Source organism: Ostrinia nubilalis, chromosome 17, assembly GCF_963855985.1.
Source record: "Ostrinia nubilalis chromosome 17, ilOstNubi1.1, whole genome shotgun sequence".
Taxonomy (NCBI): domain Eukaryota; kingdom Metazoa; phylum Arthropoda; class Insecta; order Lepidoptera; family Crambidae; genus Ostrinia; species Ostrinia nubilalis.
Window position 1 is genome coordinate 14160263 of NC_087104.1, and position 25223 is coordinate 14185485.

The window sequence follows — 25223 nt, forward strand, 5'->3', positions numbered from 1 at the left end:
AAGCTGGGTAAGGCTTGCCCCTCCCCCCAGGCTATAAGCTGGGTATGACTTATCCCCCCCCCCCCAGGCCAGAAACTGGGTATTATTAGCATCATATTATGTATTATTATGTTCAATACAAACAATCATTAAGTTACACTCACCCCAACCGCGTCTCCGCATTGCATCGAATCCTATGAAAATGTGGTTTTTGGACATAGCGATACTTATTTTTCACAATTTTTATTTTAAAAATTACTGGTCGATAGGTTACTTTATTTTGATGAATAAATGTTATTAAAAGTTTTTTTCTAAAACTGATAGTTTAGCTGGAAAAAAATATTTTCCATCCCAATAGTACGCCAGCTGCGCTCGATTCGGATATAGTGACGTCACGCGGCCCTGCGTACGTTGACTTTTAGCGGCAAAAACGGCCTATGTTTATTACTTAATATCTTCGTAAGTAATGGTCCGATTTGGATAATTCAAAAAGATATATCTTTCTTATGTCTTAAAGATTAACGTAGATACTAGTTTTATTGAATTTTCTACAACAGTACTGATCCTCATTATACACTGATCGAGTATCGTCATTTAGATTTGTGACGATAAACACACATAAATATCTTTGGCTATATTTAATTGGAAACACTATTTATATTTGGATTTCAAACTTTCATCTCGTACATTATTAATATCATTATTCTCTTGTGGCGGAGTTTTGGGCTGACACTGTGTAGGTTTGTTGTCGACACGAAAAGAAGAAGATTATTCTCTTATGTTATTAAAAAAATGAAATTTCTTTAGGCTCATTACTATTCACAATTTTTTACTAGATATCTCTAGAAATTTTTCTAGAAGAATATCAATTAAACAGTTTTCACAAGTTTTCAAAGTTACAGGATTTTTCACCCTGTATTATCTACTCGTGCCAACATAACTGCTATAGTGAAAACGGTAAACAGTGTTGTTATTATATTTCCTAATCGCACACGTGTTTCGTTTTTATCTGCGACGAGCTACGTATTAAATGTGCACTTTATTTGTATGAAATGTATTCGTTGTTAAATTTAAACGATAGCTTGAAGATTGTGTTGAACATAAAACTAGAATCTTAGATATTACGGGACTATTTCCACCTCTCGTTCCCACTGAACGCTGCAACTGCTGTGTAGCCAGGATCTACAGCTTGACGAATCTTAGACGTTAATAGAAGAATCTAGAATGATTTAGATACTGTAATTAAAATGATGTCATGAACTCCGGCCAGAAAGTCGAATATCGCAAAAAGTAGACAAGGTCATCTGCAGCTGCTGTAGCTCAGAGTCAACTAAAAATATACGAAACTGGTAAGGCTTTAAGGTGAAGAGTTTATGAAACATTGCAAAGAAAACAGGCAGAAAAACAAGACAACATACTCAGAAGATAGGAACATTTCTGCAGAAGTGCTTCCAAAAGAGGCATTATTATTATTAGACTTGTTCTTAAGAATACAAACACTCCTCGTGTATGTAGACTCATAGAAAATTTTAAGAATGTAAATAATTTCTATTTAACTGAGGAAATCGCACCCCCCCTGGAATAAGTATGCAAGTCCACTTGTGCGATATTTTTTTTATTGCACTAAAAAATCAAGAAGGAGGTAATACATATTGTCAATTTTTTTCATAATTTTTCTCTTAAAAATGAATAAATTATGTACAAATATGTAAAATATTGCAACATTAAAATATCTAAATTTCCATAGCAAAAACGAAGTAAATACATTTGCACTTAATTGTTTAATAAAGTTCCGTATGAATAATAGCATATTAATAGTTACGTACATCTTCCACGAAGACTTTAAAAAATATTTTCGCGTATCTATTGTTGCATACTTATTCTAGGATATTATTTGGTGGGTATCGTGGTGCAAGTTTAGTTGCTTAGTTTTTCCACGAAACTTTTGTGCACATTATGCTGGTAATTTTGTGCAAGTCTAGATGCCTAATTCTTCCACGAAACTTTTATTCGAATAATAATATATAACAATTGATACGTTATTTTCTACGTACATTATCTTTGTGCAAGTCTAGTTGCCTAATTATTTTACGAAAGTTTTGGCGATGTTGTGTTTTATACCGATATTGATACATTTAATGTAATGTAATTTAGTCATTAACAAAGCACAAATTAACTTAGTTTCAGTCATTTAAGTATCCGAACCACTACTTCTTGCACTAAATACCCTTGTAAGACTATCAGATCCTGTGTGTTTATCAAAAATTCGTACCAATCATGGTGGTAAAACGTGGTAAAATGATCGGTCTTTATGAGTACAAGATCCATTTTAAATTCTGTCTCTCTCTTCAGTGAACCGTTATCGTAGTAATCGAGATAAATATTCATCTTTCCAGAGCCGCATGAGTCCATTTATCAGCTTCGTGTATTGCCAGTGTGACAAGGTATGTATCTTAACGTCTTTCAAAGCAGTAAGCAACAATCGGTGCGTCCCTAATTATAAAATGACACAAGTTTGTATGTATTTTAAGGAATATTGTCATCAAAAGGACATAATGGTCAGACGTGTAAAAATGCAACAACCTGATACAAAACTATTGCCATCTTTTCGTATGTATGATGAGCAGTCAGTATTCTTTTCAGGTGGTACTTGATCGACCGGACGCCAGCTTTCCGCAGACCTCCACAGATTGGACTTGCCACTGGAATGTAGTGCCATTAAGTGCCTTCTATATCCTAATGTTGACCCTATTTGTCCAGTAAATTGCATTATTATTCCAGGCCCTATGAAACTCCTGGCTCAGACAAAGTTTCTATCCTGGTTGCTTCACAGGTCCGGTCACTCTTCAACAAAGCGTATAAAAGCACCTATAAGTTTTGGACCAAATAAAAATAGTTCTTTCTTTCTTTAAAGGTTCAGCCAAACCAACGCAATCACACGCGATCAGCCGGCGTGCAGGCGGCGGCAGTGATGGCGATCAGACAAAATGCATCGATGGCCATCGCTGCACGCCGGCTGATCGAGCGTGAAGTGAACCTTATAGGATTCGGAAGTGATGTCACCAACGAGTTCAATGTGGGTAACTTTTGTAGTCATGCAGACAATAAATATCACTATATTATAGGCTTCTATAGTTTTGTTCCCTTGGACATCAAAATTTGAAAGGGTCCTTCAAAATCGTCTCCCTTGTTCATGAATTGTCTAGATTGAGTAACTTGCTGTTCTGGTAAATCTCCCATTAGGTACTTACTTTAGCAGTAGCATTCAATTTAGTTCAATTGAAATATCTGTGTACTTATTTTCTCACCAATGGTTTCGCCTTGATAATCCAAAATGTGGAGCTGAGTCAGCTTTCTTGTGAATTAACATGATGTCAGTATTAATATAAACGTTTTCGACAATCTCCACGACGCGGTTTGCAACAATAGATTTCCACCTATTCGTCTCTCCAGACAGCTAGGCGATCACAATAGAAAAATCTGTTCATAGTGTGCGAACATCTGTGAGGTTGGTATTCTTCACATTATTCCTTGTCATTTGCTTCATCCAGTTTACTCAAAGCAGCACATAGCTCAAGACGAAGTAAAAGAAAAACAGGTTTCAGAGAGCACTTGAGTTTTTTAGCAATTAATTTTGTTTCAAACCCTTCATCTAGTTCAAGACTGCTCAACCTTTTGAAGAGTCGGGCCAAACGGTGGATTCAGTCGTTGACGACGGGTCACCTACATTTCTGACAGCTAACTTCAGAGAGATCTTAAAGTTTGTACTGTGCTCGGCGGGATTTTTTATTTGGTGCTTTTTTTTTTCAAACTGTACATGCACGGGCCACTTAAAATTCTTTTGGGGGCCACACTGTGTCCCGCGGGCCTGGAGTTGAGCAGCCTTGATCTAGTTGATCTTATGTGAACGGCTGCAGTAAGTATAATGCACTCACAGAGGCATCGCTAAATTTATTATAATTATTGTATTTTTACTCGGCCTGCATCTGGCCTTCCAGCTACCTTTATCAGGTCGTCGGACCACCTTGTCGGTGGATGTCCCAACGCTGCGTTTTACGATACCTGGCCTCCGCTTCATAACCTTGCTGGCCCATCGGCCGTCAGTTCTGCGTACTATGTGCTTCCAACCGTGCGATGTGGAAGTCATTGAGGGAGGCCTATGTTCAGCAGTGGACGTCCTGTAGCTGAAATGATGATGCTGACGTATTTTTTCTCTCTACCTATACCAATCTATATCTGAGTTTTGTCAATATGAATCAAATCCTGCCGTATCTTAATCCAATCTTTTTTTAATGAGTTACTTATCTTTCTATCCTTATTATTTTTTTATCAGCCAAAGTTTTTGTTTTGAAACAAATAAATACTTTCTATTCTATTTCCATTAGAATCTTAGCCATGACTGTACTTGGAGCTAAGCTCCAGCCAAGGGGATCAAAAAGTTTGATCAGATGTATCAGATAAAATATTACGTTTCATGATTGGTTTTGCAATTTGTGGTATATTCACATTGTATTTAAATCTGTCCTCAAATTCCATTCAATACCCAATGCTTGGACTGTTCCATCAAGGTTCATGAAACTACTTTAGCACTAGCTGATCTTTTGTTGACTTCATAAACTCAACGCAGAACTAGGTAGCAAAAGGTACATATTTGACCGCAGTTGCATGTGATGTAAAGTGAGATGCAGTATAAGATGGTAGATATCTACCTGTAAGTGCCTATAAGGTCTGGATTATAGTGTTCAGAAGAGAGCAGCAGGCAGCGCCCTGTTCGCATTATAGTATTGAAGTGTAACCTGGTGGATGGTCTGGTCATATCAGATGTATTATTATCTGCTCTGTAAGTTCTCATTAAATTATAGCATTATAGCTTCATGTACATGGGCGACGGCAATTGCTTACCATCAGGTGATCCGTCTGCTCGTTTGCCTCCTATCACATAAAATAAAAATAAAATAAATAATTGACCAGTCCGCTCCTGATAAAAGGTCGTTGATATAAAAATGTTGTTTTATTATTTTATAGAAATCGGTACCCTCGGTAATTCGGTCTCCAAATAATGCACTGGTAATCCGAATCATTTTTTGTCACATAAATCTGAAGATCATCTTCATAATGTCATCTATGAAGCAAACGTTTCATCTCATTATAATATTTCTCGGGTCTTCTTGCAGCTGAGAACTGCTTGTGGGTTGGTTCACAAGCAGTTCGTTATTCAGTGAAATATAAATCGAACCTTAACACGAAGCATCAAATACAATCGTACGCGAGTTGTCTCCGTATTATTCCAGACAACCGCATGATAAGGTAAGTATTACTGTCATTCTTGTTCCTTTTTCTTTTTCAGGTAGGTACCTTGTTTTATAAAAAAAAATCTGTGTGTTCGTTAATCTTTTTCAGGTCTGGTGATTTCTGCAACTTTCTTTCTAACTGAACGGACCTCTGTGTGGTTATGTTTTTGGGTTTTTTTTAAGGGAAAGGAGGCAAACGAGCAGACGAATCACCTGATGGTAAGTGATTACCCGCCGCCCATAGACACCGCTCCTCGGTGAGTTACAGGTGCGTTGATTGTCTTTAAGGTGTTAGAGTCTCCTCTTGAAAGATTGTAGATCGTATTGGTCCGCAAATACTGTAAACGGCAGTTCATTCCTCGGTTTGGTGTCTGCAAATGGTGATTGTGGATTTTCTGTTTTAAATGGTAACTTTACAAAATATCTATCTACCGCTTCCGTAAAAAAAAATGTCCTGAAGCAGTGGTTGGGTTAATACTGGGGAGTGTAAAACTATAAAAGTGCTTTATAAAAGCCTACTTGCAAAAATAAAATGAGTTTTATGCCCGTTTTCACCATTAATCCCAAATTTTTAAGTGACCCCTATAAAAACAAAATTCCTGTTATGTATCACCATAGAGGTCACTTACAAATTAGGGATTGATGGTGAAAACGGGCATTAGTCCTTTTGATAGCTCGTCTCTCCCTAAAAAAGCAATTTTCGAAAATTATAATATAGTTATGCAAAAATATTGTAACTTTTTGATTTTGAATAAAGCTATAATTTTAAATACAACCATAAGTTATGTAATTTTTCACAAGGTAAAAGTACGTTATCCTTTTTACGAATTTATTTCGATACGAATAGTTCGAGGAAAAACTACGTAAACTACACTTACACGTTGAATGCACGACTAAATCTGAACGCCAATAAGTGGTTATCTGCAATAATACCAAACAGCATGTATTCCTTTACATGTCAACAATGCAATATTCATAATTACAACAACAAGGTGTTAAATATGTTTCGCGGAATAAGTACGCAACGCTCTTTTTTAAGTTTTTCTCAAAACCTATTAAGTGTATTTTAAATATAAATACATAGGCCCCTCACAGACATTTTTAGCTATCTTTTGATGTATAACACATATTTTTAATAATGGTAATAAATTTTTAGGACAGTTTTTTTACGCTCCTGAAAAGTTGGCATTTTTCACTTGCGTACTTATTCCAGGAAGGGTGCGAAATATGCAAAATGGACTCTAATAACAAGCTAGTTACGAATGTAACGTTTTCCTCATTATATAATTTTGTCACATCTCGTGTATTAATTGATATACTCTGTAGATTTATACAGACTTTGTATTATGTCGTAGGTGGGGAAAACCCATCTTTACGTTAGTGTTATTCTAAGGACGTACGACTCAATGAAAGTGTTTTAGATTACCAGTAAATTTACTCGGTAGTAGTATAACAATTAATCACTTCCTACTTCAATTTCAAGCATTTAATGCATTTATTTTAATGTTCTCCACTTTCTACTTGAACGAGGGTTTATTCGGAAACTCAAGCAAAACTCTATGATCTAATTTAATCAACGGTTTGATGTAATATTTCAGTAACAGAAAACGTGAATGAACCATCGAAGGCAAGCGACAAATTTATTACAGTCCCAAAATCATCTCCTTAAAAAGGAGGGTCTTGATATTAAAATATTCCTGAAGATAATATTATAATCTTCGACATCACCATGATATTCGAAAAATTACCTTATTTATGGAGAGTTAGTTTTAGTTTCAAATATAATCTACAATTTGTTACGCTCATGTCTCAACCCGTAATACCCTACTGGTCCAAAAATATTCGATTTGCATTGAATAACTGAAGTGGGACAATCGAATACTGGTATTTAATGAAACGAGGATACTTCCAGAATAGTGAGTCACACCGATGACCTTTGTTTGCCTGTACATGTAGTTATAAACATTTTGAATTCCTCTACCGATACGTAATTACTTGAACGCCGCAAAAGACAAGGAGAAAATTGTTTATAGACTGATAAAAAATACAAAACACTGAATTTAATAGACTTAAAAGTGTCATTTAACTCGTGTTTTAATACTTTGCCGACCGTAAAATACCTGGTGGCTTTCAATTCGTTGCTTCATTAACTGTTAATTAATCCAAAATTAAGATAGAAATAAATTGTATTTTAGTTCTAATACTAGGAGCTGCTGGTGCCAAAAGATATCTTTGACTACAGAAATCTAAATTACAAGTTAATACTGGTAATTTAGAGTCTAAAGTATACCACATAACCGCCAAATCCGATCTGACATTATTCTTCTTTGGGATCCTCCGTTATCTCAGTAAAGGATTGGTCTGCGGAGCGATCCTACGTCGATACGGGCGAGCCGAGCCAAAACTTATATTTATGATGACAAAGCTAAGAAACCGTTAAACGTCTGATAAAGTGCTGCTGATCTGTTCAAAGGCAGCAATTAGTTGGCTAGAAATCTATTTGGAACGAAGTTTAAGAAAGATTTAAGAGAGAAACAGATGAAAAAGGGGAACGCGGAAGCGAAATAAGGGAACAAACTTACGGATTGTATTCAATAACTTACTTTTGAGAGAAAGGGGGTTATACAAGATGTAGGTAGATAACTCAAGATTGTTCGTAACACGTTCGCAAGTCAGCTGATGGACGATACTTATAACTATCTTAGTCATGCCGATTATAGATTTCTGCCACACGTTTCGTTCGTCATACTTATGTACGTTAGGTGATTGGGTGCGTGATCTAAGTCGCGTAGACCTTTGACATCTAGAATGACTGGGTGAAAATCCAAACTATTCTGGATATTACAACGAAAAAAGAAATATAAAGAAAATGTTTTAATAAGTTCTAAGAAAACGATGTCGAAAAACTATTAGCCCATTTTAACAAAATATAACGTGGTTACTTCGTTGATATTGAATTTCAAGCTAAAACTTGTTTCAACTACGTAATTTAGATGGTTACCAACAAAACAGTGTTCTTTTCCATTATTTTTAATAACTGTTTTAAAGGCATGTTCAAATTAACTCAAGTAATCTTTTCTAGTAAGGCAAAGCTGATAATTTTCCAAGTGTAGAAAGTAAATAGGCCGCTATAATTGTAGTGATTCCGTGCTTTCTGCGTAATAAGTGACATAGGTAGTAAGTTCAACACGTGCAGCTTTCATCGCCGCGAGTTCTATTTCTGAGTTGATTCCTGCAGCCAAGTTTAGATGTTAGTCATCGGCACTTTCACCCTGTTTCAGAATGCATAAATATGGTATATTTTCTACATTATACAATACAGGGCCTGTGCATGTTCCTTGTAGAAGTAAATCTAAAAATGTATGTCAACTTTGCTATAAAATATTCTAATAGCTTTATTCGATGCAAAATCTCATTTGGCGCTATAAATTCTCGTTGCTATGTTTGAATAAATAATATCTGACGTCGGACCATTTCATTCTATCATTTTCGAAATCCCTTTTGCCTTGATAGCCCTAATCATTTAATTACAATTTATCTCTGTCTAACATAAACATACGTATTTAGATTAATTGCAGTGCATTTGCCAATGTCGCATTTAAGCGAATGTATATGCCTCTGTACTGCAATTACAAGAGCGTCTCGGATCAACGCATTTGGAAGATATAAATCTAAACTGTAATCCAAATTTACATAGTACTTTTCTGTAGTAATACATTACAGTCTCTTTAGTATAATTTCCTTCTAGGTCGTAAGCAAACACATAATAACTTACCTAAACAATTTACGAGACGTACTTTACATCTGAGATTAATTAAAACCGCCAAATATAGAAACCAAGGATAGTCTTGCTGCAATACTAAAACCCACATAAATTATAAAGTACACGACTCCATGCCATCATCACTGGATGGAATATTTTCGCCAGTTTTATGTTCTTTATTAAGATGATAAAGTTCTCAGAAACACTAAAGTTATTGCAGCCAAATTATTAAGATGTTCCACGTTTTGATGACTAGATACTTGAAGTTGAATTTTTGATGATTCTTATTCATTTAGGCACTAAATTCTGTCAGTATAAAATTTTGTTCATATCCATACCTATACTCATGATCTTTATACAAAAAAATGTTACACACATAATATAAACGACTTTAAAAGAAACGTTTTACGGTAAAAAGATTCGAACAAACGCAGAGACCAAAGCCGCTATCATTGTTAGCCTTATAATTTAAGCTAACGACTGAGCCGATGGGAAAAAGGGGCAGCATACGTTGCAGTAATTTTCCGTGTATCGTACAGATAATTTTAGAGCTACGCACTATATTTGTTCTAACGGAGCTAAACGCATCTCCTACGAGCATGGGAAAGCAGTAACAAGCATGCCTGACGGTTTATTACCGCGTGCTTTGCCAGCATACAGCCGTTAAGCACTCACAAGGGATTTAATTACTAAGATAATAGCATTTTCAATGAATGGGACGTTTTGTTTTCTACTCAAATGATACGGAATGAAATTTGTGGTATGAATGTATTACTTGATAACCGTTACTGTTCCGAAAAGTTCTAGAATTTGCGAAGATGTGCGAAAGAAAGAAATATTAGCTTCTTTAGTTTAGAAAAAGACGGATAAATGTCGAAAAAATTATGCTCTAACAGAACGTTGTCAAAGTTGTCACAAAATGAAAGTTGATAATGGTAGTGAGCACAATAATATCTCAGTTTGTCAAGCATTTTGATTTATCGCCCTGTATAATGCTAACACAATGTAGACCGTCATTCGTTTCTCGTTTAAGAGGTTCACGGTTAAGCATACCATTATAGCAATCACGACAAATGGATATACATAGAACTCTCAAACTAGAGACTTAGCTGTTCTGGTTGTCACGACCGAAACCTACATAGAAACGTAATTATAAACACATTACCGTAAGTGCCTTACCGTACGCATCGAGAGAACTGGAACACAATTCTTTTCGATCTGACTTAATGGCGCCCAGGCGTGTTTGGAGAGAATTCCCCACGATACCCTTTAATCTTTAAGTACCCCGAAAACAACGAGCCACACAAATATCAATGTATGTAATACGAACTAAATCACCAGTATTCACGGAAACAAATCCCGGATAAAAATAAAAAAGGGAACCTTATGCTTCAAAATTCAATATCTACTTATCTCGAGAGAGATACTGGGCGAAACAGGAAGGAATTTACTAAAAGGAAACGGGCGCCGGCTAGAAAGGGTAGAAGGGCCGTAATAAAGAAATCATAGACGTCTTGTTACTAAATTGTTTGATATGTTGACTCGCCGGACGCGAGAACCCTGAGCGAAATCGATCTCGAAATATTGCTACCAAGAGCCGAGTAATTACATTTAAGATCGTATTAAGGCAAGACATTAAGAGTGATCACCGTTTGCCCTTAACGTTATAATAGCCTCTTTATATACAAAACTAGCTGTATCCACGCCACGAAGCAAGGAATTTAATTTGGTAAGATCAAAAAGGTAGGGGATGCAAAGATATATTTAACAAGTATTCAGTATACAATCGAATTATTCCTCTTTAAGAAGTTTCTCATTAAACTTGGAATTAGTTACTCGATTGCCGACGCTGCTAAACAGATGGCCGGGCCTATGACTGTCTTTGTGTTCGTGTTAATTCGAACTTTTGTATGTAAGATCAAAGGTACTAACTTTAGTGCGCTCCGAAGCGCCTCTTTCTTCCATTTCCTCGCTAGAAGGACGTCAGAACTTTTCTTATTCCCGAAAGCTGGTTCGGGAAATGAGCGACATTACAGAGTCAATAGACTCCGGCGTAAACCGAACGGAGCAGTCAATAAGATCCTTGCTTTGAGCGTATCTCGTTTAGACAACTTCTGGATTAGGGTGTGGGATGAATTTTAAAAGCTGCCCTTAGTATAAACTATTCGCATGTTGCGTCATAGTTATCATTCGACGTCGTTTCAGAAATAGGGGCTCGATATGTTAAGGAAACGACCCGAGCGGTTGATATTCAAAGGGAAACGAAAAACTTTGCGGTCGGAACTCCGCAATTCTTCCTGGGACAAGACGTTCAAATTCCCACTTAGATATTTTGACGCGGAATGCACCGCATATAAAGCCAGATGCTTCCAATCAATAACTTCGGAACGGACGCAGATGGGAATCGTCCAAACATGAACTGGGACTAATACCGCGTTGTTCAATTTCAACTTTTTGTTTCCACCAACAAAGTGGCCTTATACAGAAGCTCAAAGTTGCACAGCGTGCTATGGAGAGGGCTATGCTCGGTGTTTCTTTACGAGATCGAATCAGAAATGAGGAGATCCGTAAACGAACTAAAGTCGCTGACATAGCCCGACGGATCAGGAAGCTGAAGTGGCAGTGGGCAGGGCACATAGTACGCAGAACTGACGGCCGATGGGGCAGCAAGGTTCTGGAATGGAGGCCACGTACCGGAAAACGCAGCGTGGGACGTCCACCCACAAGGTGGACCGACGACCTGATAAAGGTAGCGGGAAGGCGCTGGATGCAGGCCGCTACCAACCGTGCGATGTGGAAGTCATTGGGGGAGGCCTATGTTCAGCAGTGGACGTCCTGTGGCTGAAATGATGATGATGATGATGAACAAAGTGGCCGTGTTTCCAGCGCTGTAAATATAAAATTTATGGCTCACGCTTAAAAACTACTCGGTAATCGCTGAACGGTTTCGAAGTATTTGCTCCATGTGTTTTAGCTAATTTGATCGTAAATGCAGCTCTGTATCGATGATGCCAGCCGATCGCGAGCTAATCTGAACCGGATTGAACTGGATCTATTTGCAGTAAAAGCTATGTAACTATAACAACGTCTGCTTAATTATTGCAGATCGAGCACCTCCCAGCCCTAGTAATCACTAATATTGTCTAAGGCCAGACATCACGTCAACTAACGGTTAATGACAATCTCGCCTATCCAATCACTATAACCTATTAAACGGTACTACGATAAGGATGTTATACAACCATACTATCTACAGGACATTTTAAACTCAAAGCAGGGATAAATAAGTTCCAAATTACTGCAACACTAATGTGTGTATTCATTAAAACTTTCTTCGCTTTTACAATAACTGTCATTAGTAGGTAGCCCCTGACGAGTATTCGTGATAAAATTTACAAAAACGTAACAAACGGTACTTAATTACTTTATTTTACTAAAGTACAACCAATTTAGGTCTAGACTTTCACAAACTACCTTATTATTCTTCACAGTTTCAATTTTTTTCCATGTAATCAATATCACTTTAAGTTTCACTTTTCTGTTACAAAAAGTTCTTTGAGCCCTCATCAACAATAAACATCTTACCCTATTAACTTGATCACAAAAAGTTTACTAAAAGAAACTTTTAAAATAAATCGCTTCAATGTCAAAGAACTCAAAAAATAAAACACAATCTGCTCTGACTTTAACATAACACATGCAGATAATATACTCACTGGCAACATTAACATATTCTCGAAAAATTGCGCCTGCATTTTAATATTCAGAAAATCGCACGAACATAATATTGAATGCAGGATATGTCCTAACATTATTAGCGTGGCTCCCTGAGGCATTCCACACTCCGGCAGAATGCATCGGAAGACTACGACAGTGTTTGTGCAACGAAACGTTCCTACCCGTCCCCCGGGAGTCCCCGGGAAAGCAAATATTGGCATGGTATTAGAAGCCTGGTAACGAGTCACTTTTGAACTACTACCACGGAGTTTGCCTTAATTTTTAACCTCTTTTTAACTTAACGTTTTTGTATCGGATGTTGACTTTCAATTACGCTCCCCTACATTTCTGATGATCAAATTGTCAAATAAAGATCGATTGGGATAAATATTGACAGAATTTGAAAATTATGTTAACAATATCTTAAATGATATTCATACGAATAAGTGTATGTTTCTTTTCGTCAATAAACAATTTATACTCTTTTGTAACTAATCTAAAAGACGTGGCACTGGTTAATAATCGTCAAGCTTTATATTTATCTGCAAAAACAAACTCACATATGACATTTACATTTCAATACTGTCTAAAATAAATTCCCGCCGGCTGCTCGGCTCTATTTGCAAATTTATCTCTCATCTAAAGGGGAGGCACTAAAAAAAAGTTTCAATGAAAATGGTCGCGACGACGCCATATTTCGCTCAGCCTTCTTCATAAATCGTCAGCAGTATTTTCATCTACATTATCTAGTAGATTGCCAGAGATTAGATACAGAAATTCGTCGTGATATTTTTGTTCCTACCCTTTGAAGTTAATGCGATTTGTAGGTCCAACAATTAGAGGTTCTAACTAAGGAATACCCTCATAAATATTTTATTAAATGTACCTCTTATTAAGGCGATCATAAAATAGAAGTCAAAGATGTCGATTAAGAACGAAATTTGAAGCTCTTGAATCGTGAATGTATAATTAAGGCAAAGGGCTTGCCTCGTTTGGTGTTATTGAAAATTCAGTTTGTTTCAAATCCCCAGCTCCCGCTTGTCGTAATTATATTTAAGAATCTCCATGATAAATTTTAGTCGCTTCATATTTTTTAATAATGAAATTTTAATCAACATAATTTTCAACATCATAACAGACTTAAAAAGAAGATGAAGATAAGATACTTTTAGTGCTATGATATCAACGCTGTAAATGCTCATTAAAATCTTGACTTTTGAAAGTTACTGGAAGTTGATATTGAAAGAGTGGTTCTGCCTTATACGGAGCGCCCGAGGCAAGAGCACACCGGTCTGAGAGGCGAACGACTCCACTGGTACCGAAGTTCAAGGTCATGCAATTGTATTTATAAAATGTTCTTTAGCTTCCTTGAGCCGACTTCTCAACTGAACCCTGCATTGCACTGTTTACTTTAAGTCTAGACCCGCTAGGTTCAAAATGAATCACTTTATACTCAAGAAATTAAAACAACATTGTTTTTCTGAAACCAATTGCAGAATTGCTTCAATTTTTTGCAATGTCAAAGATCGTAAGTTGAGTGGAAGCTGATGCGGGAATAATAATAATATGTTAATGTATTTTATAGACGGAAAGAGGCGTTTTCTTTTCGCAAAAGACAATTCACTTGGAATGAACTTTTGGTCTGTTGCTCATTATTTAATGGACAAACTCATCCATTATTTATAGCTTTGAGTTACTGCAGAAGTTTTCATTTCAGTTGTTGTGAATCGAGGCTACGTGTAGGAAGTTATTTGCTTCGACATTTTGTGTATTTGTGTAATTGTTTCCAAAGATTGATATGTTTGCGAATCTTCAGTCTATTTTCACTTTAACTTGAAATAACTAACAAAAACACGTTCAATTTTAAACGGTCTCAAGAAATCACCACGCTCGGCGTCTACTAGGAAGATATTACGCTCTCATATAAAGTGCATCGAACGATTTTTATCTCGTATCATGCCCCAACCGGTTCACGCGACATTAACTTTAATACGTCACGCATTTATAAATAAATGCACTGCTCCGATCGAAGGCAAAAACCTTTATGATTCACTAATGTCACTAAAAACCTCTGGATCTTTATGATCATCATCATTTTTTTTTATCATCATTTTAGATAATATTTGTAGAGGAATTCTTACTAACCTATTAAGTTTCATCTTTATTCTACAACGGTATGAATTATTCATTACGTAAAATTTAGGTGTTAGAAATTGCAATCAATACGTTTTGTTTTTTTTTATATAAAATATCGGCTATCGCAGACCAGAAGTAGCTGTATCAATTATATCTAACGCATAAATTACTTCTAATAGCGAAGTTGTAATTAAATCTTCCAATAATTTTATTGCTCTTATAGCACATTAATATTCATACTGGATAATCAGGATATACCGTATTAATGCCATTTGACTGCTCATATAGACCGGCAATTTAATTATGTTATCTTACATCGGTTCATATCTGATTTTGTACAAGATATTGTCAAACTTAACTCATTTTGTGTACATAATTGTGTCTGTAATCTTTTTGTAACTGAAATTAAGTATGTAATACCAAAATTAAGGTTTCTTACCGATTTTATAATTAAAAAAATGAAATTCTTAGTCTGTATTGTACCTAATTACTCACAATATAAAAGATATCGTTGAAAGGAAACTTAAATTGATTGCCGGTTACGATTATATTGATTTATGTCCGATACCAACAATTATTTTCATAGCGTGTTCCAAGATTATTTGAAATCATAAAATAATTATCTTAAAAATTTCTTCAGACAAGAATCTTTTAAATCTCGATTTCATGATTAATATACATTGGCTGCGCCTAGAAAACTAGTAAGGGTATCAATATTTGCATCTGAACTTTCTCTACCATTTGATGGGATACAATTTTTTCCATGGAAGGTTAATATCCACGGAAAATTCTCAAATTTATCCACCTATTGTTGAGCATAATGTTAAGGTTCACGGTGAATGAAGTTGGGCAACAATCACAATTGACTACAATTACAGTAAAGGTGAAGGTATGGTTAGATCAAGTTCAATATTGTTCGAAAAAACCGGTCCGGCACTCATTTGAATAGACTATCGAGTTGAAGTGATTTCTTTCACATCGCCTCTTTGTAGATAGACGATAATAATAGTCGTATTGTAATCGATTGAAGAGATACCCTTGTCCGTCACGTCATTACATATCATTAACTGTGTGAAAATCATCGCATGAAATCCAGTAACATAAATATATCAACACATGTAATCAGTATAATTAAAACCAGTATGAATCTTGAATGTAAATAAATTAACGGACACAAAAAATACTTAAGCAAATCATCTAAGACATTTTCATAAAAATTTTCACTCGAATACACCTTAACGAGATTCAAAAGATCAGAGGTACAGGGCTTGCAAAAACAAACAACATTAAAATTAAATTTAACTAATGCTTATTAAATTAACCGTCCTCATTAATGTGAGATAGTACAATGTTCATAATGACCCAGATAATTCTAGATACGCGCGTGGACGCATCGTGTGTGACTATTGGTTTGTATCGATCACAGTAACATTTATTTATTTATATTTAATACTCCATCTCTGAAGTAAAATTTGGACGTGACCAATGTCAGGTATGATTTTTAAGTAGCTTGAAATTGCAATAACTAATTGGGACAGACAAGAACATAATGGTTTTAAATATTTTAACACACAGTTTAAAGTTTAAAAGGAGGTAGATTTCAATCCCGTCAATAGATACAAGAGTGTAAACCATGTCTGAGTACCACTGCTCTCTCAGAAGTTAGTACAAACAAGGGCACATCTAGCTAAACACTATGGCATCTATGCCGTTGAAATAGCAGCTATTTTGCAAAAATAATGTATCGTCTGATGTACTGTCGACTGTACTACAAGAGTACACGCATTAAGCTTTATCGTACTATCAGGCAACCGTTGTTTAAACTCAAGAAAAGTTTTGTATACTTTTGAATCTAACAAAATTACTTATCTCTTTGAAATTTTTCTTCTTTTTCACTTTGACTTGGAGCTAAAGCTATTGTATTATCAATTCTTTATCGTCCTTTGAGAATTTTCAAGTGTATTTTGTTTGCATTTTAAAAAAGGAAATTTGAAATTGCAATGTTTTATTTATAGAACGCGTTTCGGGACTCTAAAATTTTAAGACTTTGTAAATTAGTATTCAATTAGTATGTAAAATGTTTGTGTTTATCGTCACGAGAAACCTTTCAAATGCTTTCCAGTGAGTTATTAACACCAAGTTATGTTTGTGCTTCTACCGTAAATGTGATTTTTGTATATCGTAGGCTTCCACTTCGATCCCCTTATTTATTTTGATAAGGATTTCGTTCAATTACGTCGAGATAATCCCCGAAGCGTTAACAGCGTGTGTTTGATTGCGTTTCGGATGACTACAGAAAGCTCTTGTTGCGATTTCGGTTTGGTTGATTTTATTTGCGAGGTGAGATTTGAAGGTTTGACTTAGTTACGGTTCAATCTGCGTCTCAAAATTATTTTCAATTGTGTGAAATGCTTCCTTTTTGGAGCATTTAGAAACCTTTCATGAATCAAAACCAATTTTTTTCGGGTTTAATGACAAGAATGTTTTTGTTAAAGTTTAAAGCTTACGTATTCCACTTTACATCTCGGAATGTTTTATCGTTTGCCTATTCAGCTTTAGTTGCAATAATGGAATTTTCATAAAACTTTACACGAGGGGAAATTCAAGGAGGGTGATTAATTTCACTGGCATTCGAGGGATTTAAGTTCAACTCTCACGGAACAGTTTTAAACGCGAGAACTAACGTATGATGTTTAGAATATTATTATGAGTAACAACGAATTTCGTGGTTCATGTTGTAAATGCATGTTGTTGAAAAAGTAATGTGTTTGTGACAGTAAATATATAAAATGTGTGTAGACATTTTGCACTGCCGAAAAAGGTCAATGAAATGAACAAGCATGTCAAATAATGCATAACGTGTAAAACTTGAGAAGAATGATTACCTATTTAAACTTCTGTAACTACTAGTAGGTACATGTAATAGTGCTTAAATGTGGGTAGAGTCTAGAAATACTACACTGAATGATTAATAAGTATTTTGAAGAATCTTATTACTTTTAAATTACTATCAAAATTTAGTGTGTCAGCGACCTACCGGCTGAAATGGCGTCTCAAAATTGCTCCGTCAGTCACCAGCCTAAGCCTTCGTTCTGGAGTCACGCAACTGCCCATGTAAATCATCTGTTCGTACTCGATGGTTTGCCTTGGCTTTTTTGTCGTTGTCGTGTAAATTTTAAGTTGAACCTGGAATGTTGGGTTCTATCACGCGAAAACTAAGTGCTAAGAATTCTGTTGTCACTCGCTTGCTTGCAAGTTTTTGTTATGTACCTCGATTTTACCTTTCATGTTAAACGATACCTACTGTGTTTTCGAAAAGGAAAATTGTAGACAGAAACGAGTTGAAATTTAATATTTAGTCAAATTCTAAAAAAAACAAGTCATATTTTATAATTGTCGTATTTTGAGTTGAATATTAATTAATGCTAGGTTGACCAATCAGTAAACAATTAAAATGTCATTCAACGGTACAATTAATTATACAAAAACCAGTCTGCGTCCACAAGTGTTAGGTCCAATTACGATGACTTTTAACTTAGAAGTTTAGGGGGAACAAAAAATCGACGGCAAAAAAATTAGAAAGGATTTTTCCAAGCCAATAACTGGGTAATTGTGTAAAAGCTACCTGTCCACAAGTTAATCGAATAACACGATTAGGGAAGTTGCAAGTGAATATCTAGAAGTTGGATAGACAGGAAAAGTTTCGGGCAAAGTGGGGCTCCCCGCGACACCACCACGATCCAAACGAAATTCGTTTAAGTCGGCCCGAGGTTGTTTTGTGGATGGACTCCGTGCTGTTTAAAGTTCGTTGTTAGTAGTTCTGTCTTCGGTAGGAATTTAATAAACGATTACAGTCCTTGGTTTCTAAAAATACACTCGATAACTTTCTTCGTAGAAGTTTAATCGTTAGCCTTTGACATGCGAAGTGTATTTTCTTTTATTTAGATTTCTCATTATTTTCGTGTCTTTGAACCTTTCTTTGAACTATATTCATCAACACGATCTTCTACTAACACATCTGTTCTTACGTAGCTCCAATAAATGTACCCAGTGAGTGTAATTAAAACACAATCAATAAAACATAGATTAATACAACACATAATTGAGTTAGTATCCGTTTTACTTACTCGCTCATTACTTTTTAATATGACTAGTTTTCCAAATCAATTAATTACATTAAAGAGTAATAATTACAACTTGCAATTACTATCTGGAATTAATTTATTAGTGTTACAGATTATTTTTCTTCTGTTTTATGAGTTACGTTGGCTCCCCAGTAACTGTAAGCTGGTACACGGCCCGTCATCTCGATGTTTCTAAAGGCGTTCAGTATACCTTACCTGTGTGCAATACAGGTAAATCAATGTCCATATCCTGCTTTGAGTCGTATACCATTGAATGTAGAGTCTAAAATTACTCACCGAGGTTTAGGTGAAGGTATATTCACGTGTGGCCGGCTGTACAGTACACTCCAGCCTATGAATAGAACCGGTTTCAATTGAACGAAATAAAAGTAAGCTTTTAAAGGTCATTGTCGATAATGCACGCTCGACTTAGCCGATTTAGTTTTAAAGCCGGAATAAGTTTAGGCCTTTGTGCATTAAACATAAAATCACGGATTTATTCGTAAAAACTGGTTTGGAACATTGTTCGCTTGAGGTTTCAAGTTAACACAAAAGGGAAATGACTTCGGCGAGTATGATGGAAGACGGGCAGAGCTATTAAGTGAATCTGATCGTCGAAATTTAACTGAGCTTCAGTAATTCGCCATAAAATCAGGGAGTGAGATCCGAGGTGGAATAAGCACAGACGAAACGGTAGCCTTAACAAAAGAGAAATTTCTTTTCGAAAGCAACCGGGATCGAATGTCGTCCTTTTTAAAAGCCAGTCATAAATTTTATCGTTTTTAGTGTTCCGTTCAGAAATGAGAAAACGGAACGCTCGGAGCCATAACGCTAGGTACAGTAAAGTTGACCTACTTGCTGATATGAGAGGTTAAATTTTAAAAAAGACCCCATCTTCGGAGATTAACGGCCATGATATCCGTAGATGGAGAATGAGCATAAAGTCGCTATCAAATTGACTTTTGAGAAATGGACCGATTTTAGCTGTAGAAACATGAATTATATCAATGATAATTCCTACAAAGTAGCTATAAATACTTCATGAAAGTGATAGAGTTAAAAATAATATTTATAAGTCTGATCCTAATGTCACGGACAAATAACTTGCAAACAACATCCCCAATTTAATCTACAAAGTATTGTTAGCAACTCGGCCAAAACTGATAATGTTAGTTTTATGCCCCCACGGGCCTCCATTACTTTCCAATCAAACTTGTACAATAAAGTTGCTTCGACTAAAACACCTAATCAACCTGGGGGTTTACGAGATTGCGTGGAAGTGGCAAACTTTTTGAGGATCCAATCACCATACAAAATTCGGTAAATAGGGTATGCGCTGATGAGGTTATTTTTGATAAATAACCTAAAAAATCTACCTTTTTAGGCAGATATTACTCATGTTCAGTCTTCACCCAATGCAGCGGTCTTGACCTTAAGAATTTTTTCATTATACTTTTTGTGGTAATTCATTTAGGTCCTTACCAGGCGTTTCAAGTTGCAAAAACTAAAACGGGTCCAATAAATCATAACCGGTTTGCACATAAAAATAAGATGAAACGAATTATCCTTAAACATGTAATCGATCTGAAAGATAGCAAAAAATAACGATGTAAGTTCATAAAGACAAACAGTTTTTCGAACGAAGCTTCGTGCAAAACAAAAGCACGAACCTTACCGAGAATATTCAAGTGAAAGATATATGTTTTATTTTTGTTGTTCAAACGTTGAAGTTGGTCGTTGCGATTTTCGCCCTGTCAACGTAGTGGGGCCAAATTTATAGCTATTTGCAGTGCAGACTTTCTGTTTTCACATGTCATGCTTGGAGTTTCGAGTTAGAAGTTCTGTGGTAACTTAGCTCGAGGCTCGAGGTGCAAGTACACAATATTGGAGTAATGAAGTAAACGACCAGACTAACGGAACTTGGACTGTCTAATTTTCCTTGCTATTATACGTTTAGCATACCACAGGTAAACAGTTTGCAGCTTAGCTCAGGTTAATAGATTATACACGCAGCTTAATATTCTAGATACATACATATTCATGCCTAAGGTTTAAAGGATTTAAATATTCTACTACATGTGTAGACTTCCAAAGTGCCAATGAAACAATTTCATTTCAATTGGCTCGATAATACATTTCTAAGCAAATTCGACAAAGGATGCAAAGTGAATTTACATTATTGAGTATCATAATGAAATCATCAGCTACTAGTCAGAAACGGTATTAACTCCTTCCATTTCAAACAAGCAACGTCTAATTTGAGAGAACACAGTTTTCAAACACACAATTTCATTGAACACTTCGAGAATCTCCCACGGAGTTTGTTGTTCCACTCCATAAGCGTGATTCTACTAATTTTTGTTGTAAATACGCGTACCGTGTTTATCTATACGCGGTAATTTTCTCGGGCAACATTCGACTCAGAAGCATAATAGCGCCATTAAAACAACACCCACTAGTGTAGAGCAAATTGCATTTGCCGACATGGGTACGTATTTTACAATCAAATGTTGATTTGCTCAGGCTGCATTAGGGTACATAAATTTGCTTACTTAAGCGATAAACTTGCGAGGAAAGGTTCTACACGAAATTGTTTCAGAAAGGTAACCAGGAGCATTAAATGTTAATTTATTACCGTCCAAACATTATTCCAGTTCAGTTAGAAGTTACGTATCAATTCCAACTTATAATCCCCGAGGGACTCAATCAAAACTCTAAGCGGGAGGATAATGAGAATTCTTCAAATTCCCAAACAAACGTTCCGTGAGTAACAGTTGTAAGAAAACCAACATTATAGTAGACAAACACGAAAGAAAAGTTGCCTTTAGACTTGTACAAAGAGCCTTTTCTTTCTAGGAAGTGTTTAAAGTAAATTAAAAGCAAGCGAACCGCGTTTTTCAGACTCCAACGTATAATCTAACAATCGGTTTGGAGAACGGACAATTATTCTAGTATAAAGGCACAGAGGTGTGGGCAACCTTGGGTCGAACAGTATAGCGACTTGGCAACAACCCGGCTATGTGTACGACATAAAAAACGCAACAAAAACTAAGTCCGCAGTTTGCTCGCCGTCGAGATTACAATGATCTGAAACTCCGCCCTTACTTAATTTTGTTATTTTTTACACGGCTCGCTCGTTCCTGTTATACGCCGTAGATTTCTCAATCTTAACATTTTAATCGTCTCGTGACTCGATAATTGCAGTTTATACTGTAATGATGTAAACGATACAAATGTTATTGTTTCCTCATAACGTCAACTGTAACATTTTCCGCTGTTTTTATGGGAGTTAAAGAGGATGATTAAGCATTTCGCTGAAGATTTTGTTTATAGTCACCGGCGCGAATGACCTAAGATTATCGTTTCCTAGTAGTTGTCAGGCTCACAAGCATAATGATACAGAAACGCACATGTCGACAGCGTACACACGAAAGGCCACTCACACAGAGAAGATGACTAAAAATATTGCGGGTTGACATTGAAATGTTAATGCACTCTCGGGGTACGGCGTGGCATTTTACGTATATTTCTTTCAAGACTAATAAAACTCGAGTTCCTTTTTACTTTATCGATTGTTTTGACTGGTAAAGTTTCATTTTCGAACAGAATCGACTGTTGAATCGTGTTTAATTCGTTATTTAATGGAAATCGTTGCGAGTGTCGTTGCTCTCGGGATGTTAGCGTCAGTCTGCAGTCAATTTATCTTTGCCCACTTTGAAATTTGCCCGTTTGTTTTATTCATTACTATCAGCTTCCACATTTTATGGTACGTTAACTGTTTAAGTGCTGATCCTTTTCGTTTTACGGACACTAAATTAACTCGACGCCTGGCACATTATTTTCGATTGTGATAAATTTGAGTGCCGGGCATTCCCTGTTTTTTTAGTTCGATCGTACGTGACTTGAAGCATTGATATTTGTTGCACAATTTAAAATTCTATTTCACATTTATAAATCCAGATAAAACCGTTCCAATTAATATTCACATCCTGTTACAATTTAGCTGTATTTTTTAGTTATTTTAATTCACTAGTTAGTGCTGCGTGTATAAAATTCAGTCTCAACCACGTTTCACTAACGGATTAGTCTTTGGAAAAATTCAAGTCCTGTTTTAGTTTAACGCCCGTATAATTTTTAAGTTTACGTCTTTCCGCACTTTAGTCTCTATTTTATGTCTTTCATTAAGATTAAAACATTTAATTAGAGATTCTGATTTCGTTGCCGTAACTTTTATGGGCAGTAAACTTTGAAGAATCAGATCGCACGCTCCTCGTGGGACTTTAATTTTTTCCGAGCTCCCCAGTGCATTCGATCGCATGTTCCTGAGCCATTATCCCTCGTTAGTAACCCGTTTATTGGGTGTATTGAATTTCTCTGTCTGTTTAATAGCAATGTTAGCCAATGCCCGATTACAGGCAGGATAATAAACTGGCCCTTTTTTGCGATCTAGAATAATGGAGACAAATTACTCAATGCAAATTAAATCAAGAGTTTTATTAATGTTTTTCCGCAATGTGAGGACATTGTTTCTATTATCACTTGGCCAAGGAAACATCTCATTGTGGTTATAGCGGTTTCTTCAACGAGTCTAGGCGTTGGCATTTATGAAAACATGTTTACGTATTACTTTTAGGCATATGACGATTGTTTTTTGAAGATAACATTATTACGCCTTATTTTATTTAATGTTCGCGTTTTGGATTAAATAATTCGCGTTACTATTGCGAATATTTTTACGCGATTTTGATAAGTGTGGAAGTTGATGCATGCATTTAATATTATTATTTTTGCAATTGTTTATTTAGATTACGCCGGTTATCGTAGATAATTCGAGACAGATGATTTCATGCGATTATTAACTTACGAGTTGTGATGCTCACTTTTAATATGAACTACTATTTAATTTTCATCTTTTTATTTTACAACCTTGTTTTGACTTTTATTTTTGTTTGTTATGTTTGTTTTGAGTTTAGGTTGTAATAGACATTAACCTTTAAAATATTTTATTACATTTAGAATTTATTTTATTTATTTACACCTTACACCTTGTCCCATCCTATATTTTTTATTGACCTCACTGACTTACTTTTTTGAGTTTTGGAAATTTTCTTGACTCATATTTTTATTTCATTAAATATTTTATTTTAAGATTTTTATTTAGCATCGGCTCCACGCTCACATTATTTTGTTTGGATTTTTTAAAAGCACTTTTTAATATTGTTTTTGGTTTTTTAGGCACGGTTTTAGATAATTTTGGTGGATTTTTATCAGATCAGTTTTGATGAATAATATTTTTCGGGTTTCAGTTTTGTAATTTTTCACGGAATTTTTATTGGGGGATTTTTCACACTTTTTGGCCTACCATGGACTTACCTGTGTAGCATCCGTGTATGGTGTGGACGAATTTTTGTCCACCAGCTGTGAACCAAACACCGGCACTCCGCTCGATGTCGGCGACAGCGATCTCACATCCGATATTTGTTGGGGCACCATCTTCATTTATATCCAAAAATACAAAACCCCAAAAAAATAAAAAACAAAACACAAAAACACAGTTCACGTATTGCACTCAAAAAAATCACTAATTGTTTGTGTTCAAAAAATTTTAAAGTTTTATAGCAGTCCGAATGGTTCTCTCAGCAGTTTGTTCCCGTACCGGAGCCTTTCGGCGGCTGATGCACCGGAGACTTCCCAGTACCTGGACACTATTCTTAAGGCTTTCTCTTCTAGAACGAGGTTTCTGCTGCTATCTTCTTCGCCGGCGATCGGTCCAAAAGTCATAATTTTAACGGGTCCCGACCGCAGCTCAGTTAGTACTGCGGGGCGATCGTGGCATAATAAAGCGTGAAGTTGCGGCTACGTGCGCACTCCGCGGGATCAGAGAGCATACTAACGTCGCGGCACCACGCGCCCCACTGTCAATAGAGGCGCGCTCAGCTGTTTGGCTCCCCTCCCGCGACACCCCGCCCGCGCCCCGCCCGCGCCCCGCGCCACTCGCGATCGGGCCGTCAGAGCGAACGCGCGCGCACGGCTCGCACTTGGCTGACTCATGCGGTAGCGTAACATTGAGTTAACCCTTCCGCGTTCGAGTTGATGCGAATGCGTTTGGGTTTGAATGCTATACGTTTAGGTTTTATAGCTTTTTGTTTAGATTTACTTTGATGGAATAGAATGTCTTTAAAAATTTTAACCGAGATTTGGCACTTATGGTTA

At 36.1% G+C, this 25223-nt stretch overlaps 1 protein-coding gene across 1 annotated transcript in view; it reads right to left on the reverse strand.

Moving 5' to 3' along the window:
- The window catches only part of LOC135080123 (transcription factor Sox-12-like), a 96652-nt gene extending 71739 nt beyond the window's left edge, over positions 1–24913 (reverse strand). The window contains exon 1 of the mRNA XM_063974811.1: positions 24384–24913. Within this exon, the coding sequence (XP_063830881.1) occupies positions 24384–24509 (126 nt within the window). The 5' untranslated portion in view covers positions 24510–24913. The remainder of the gene's footprint in view (positions 1–24383) is intronic.
- Between the last annotated feature and the right edge of the window lie 310 nt (positions 24914–25223).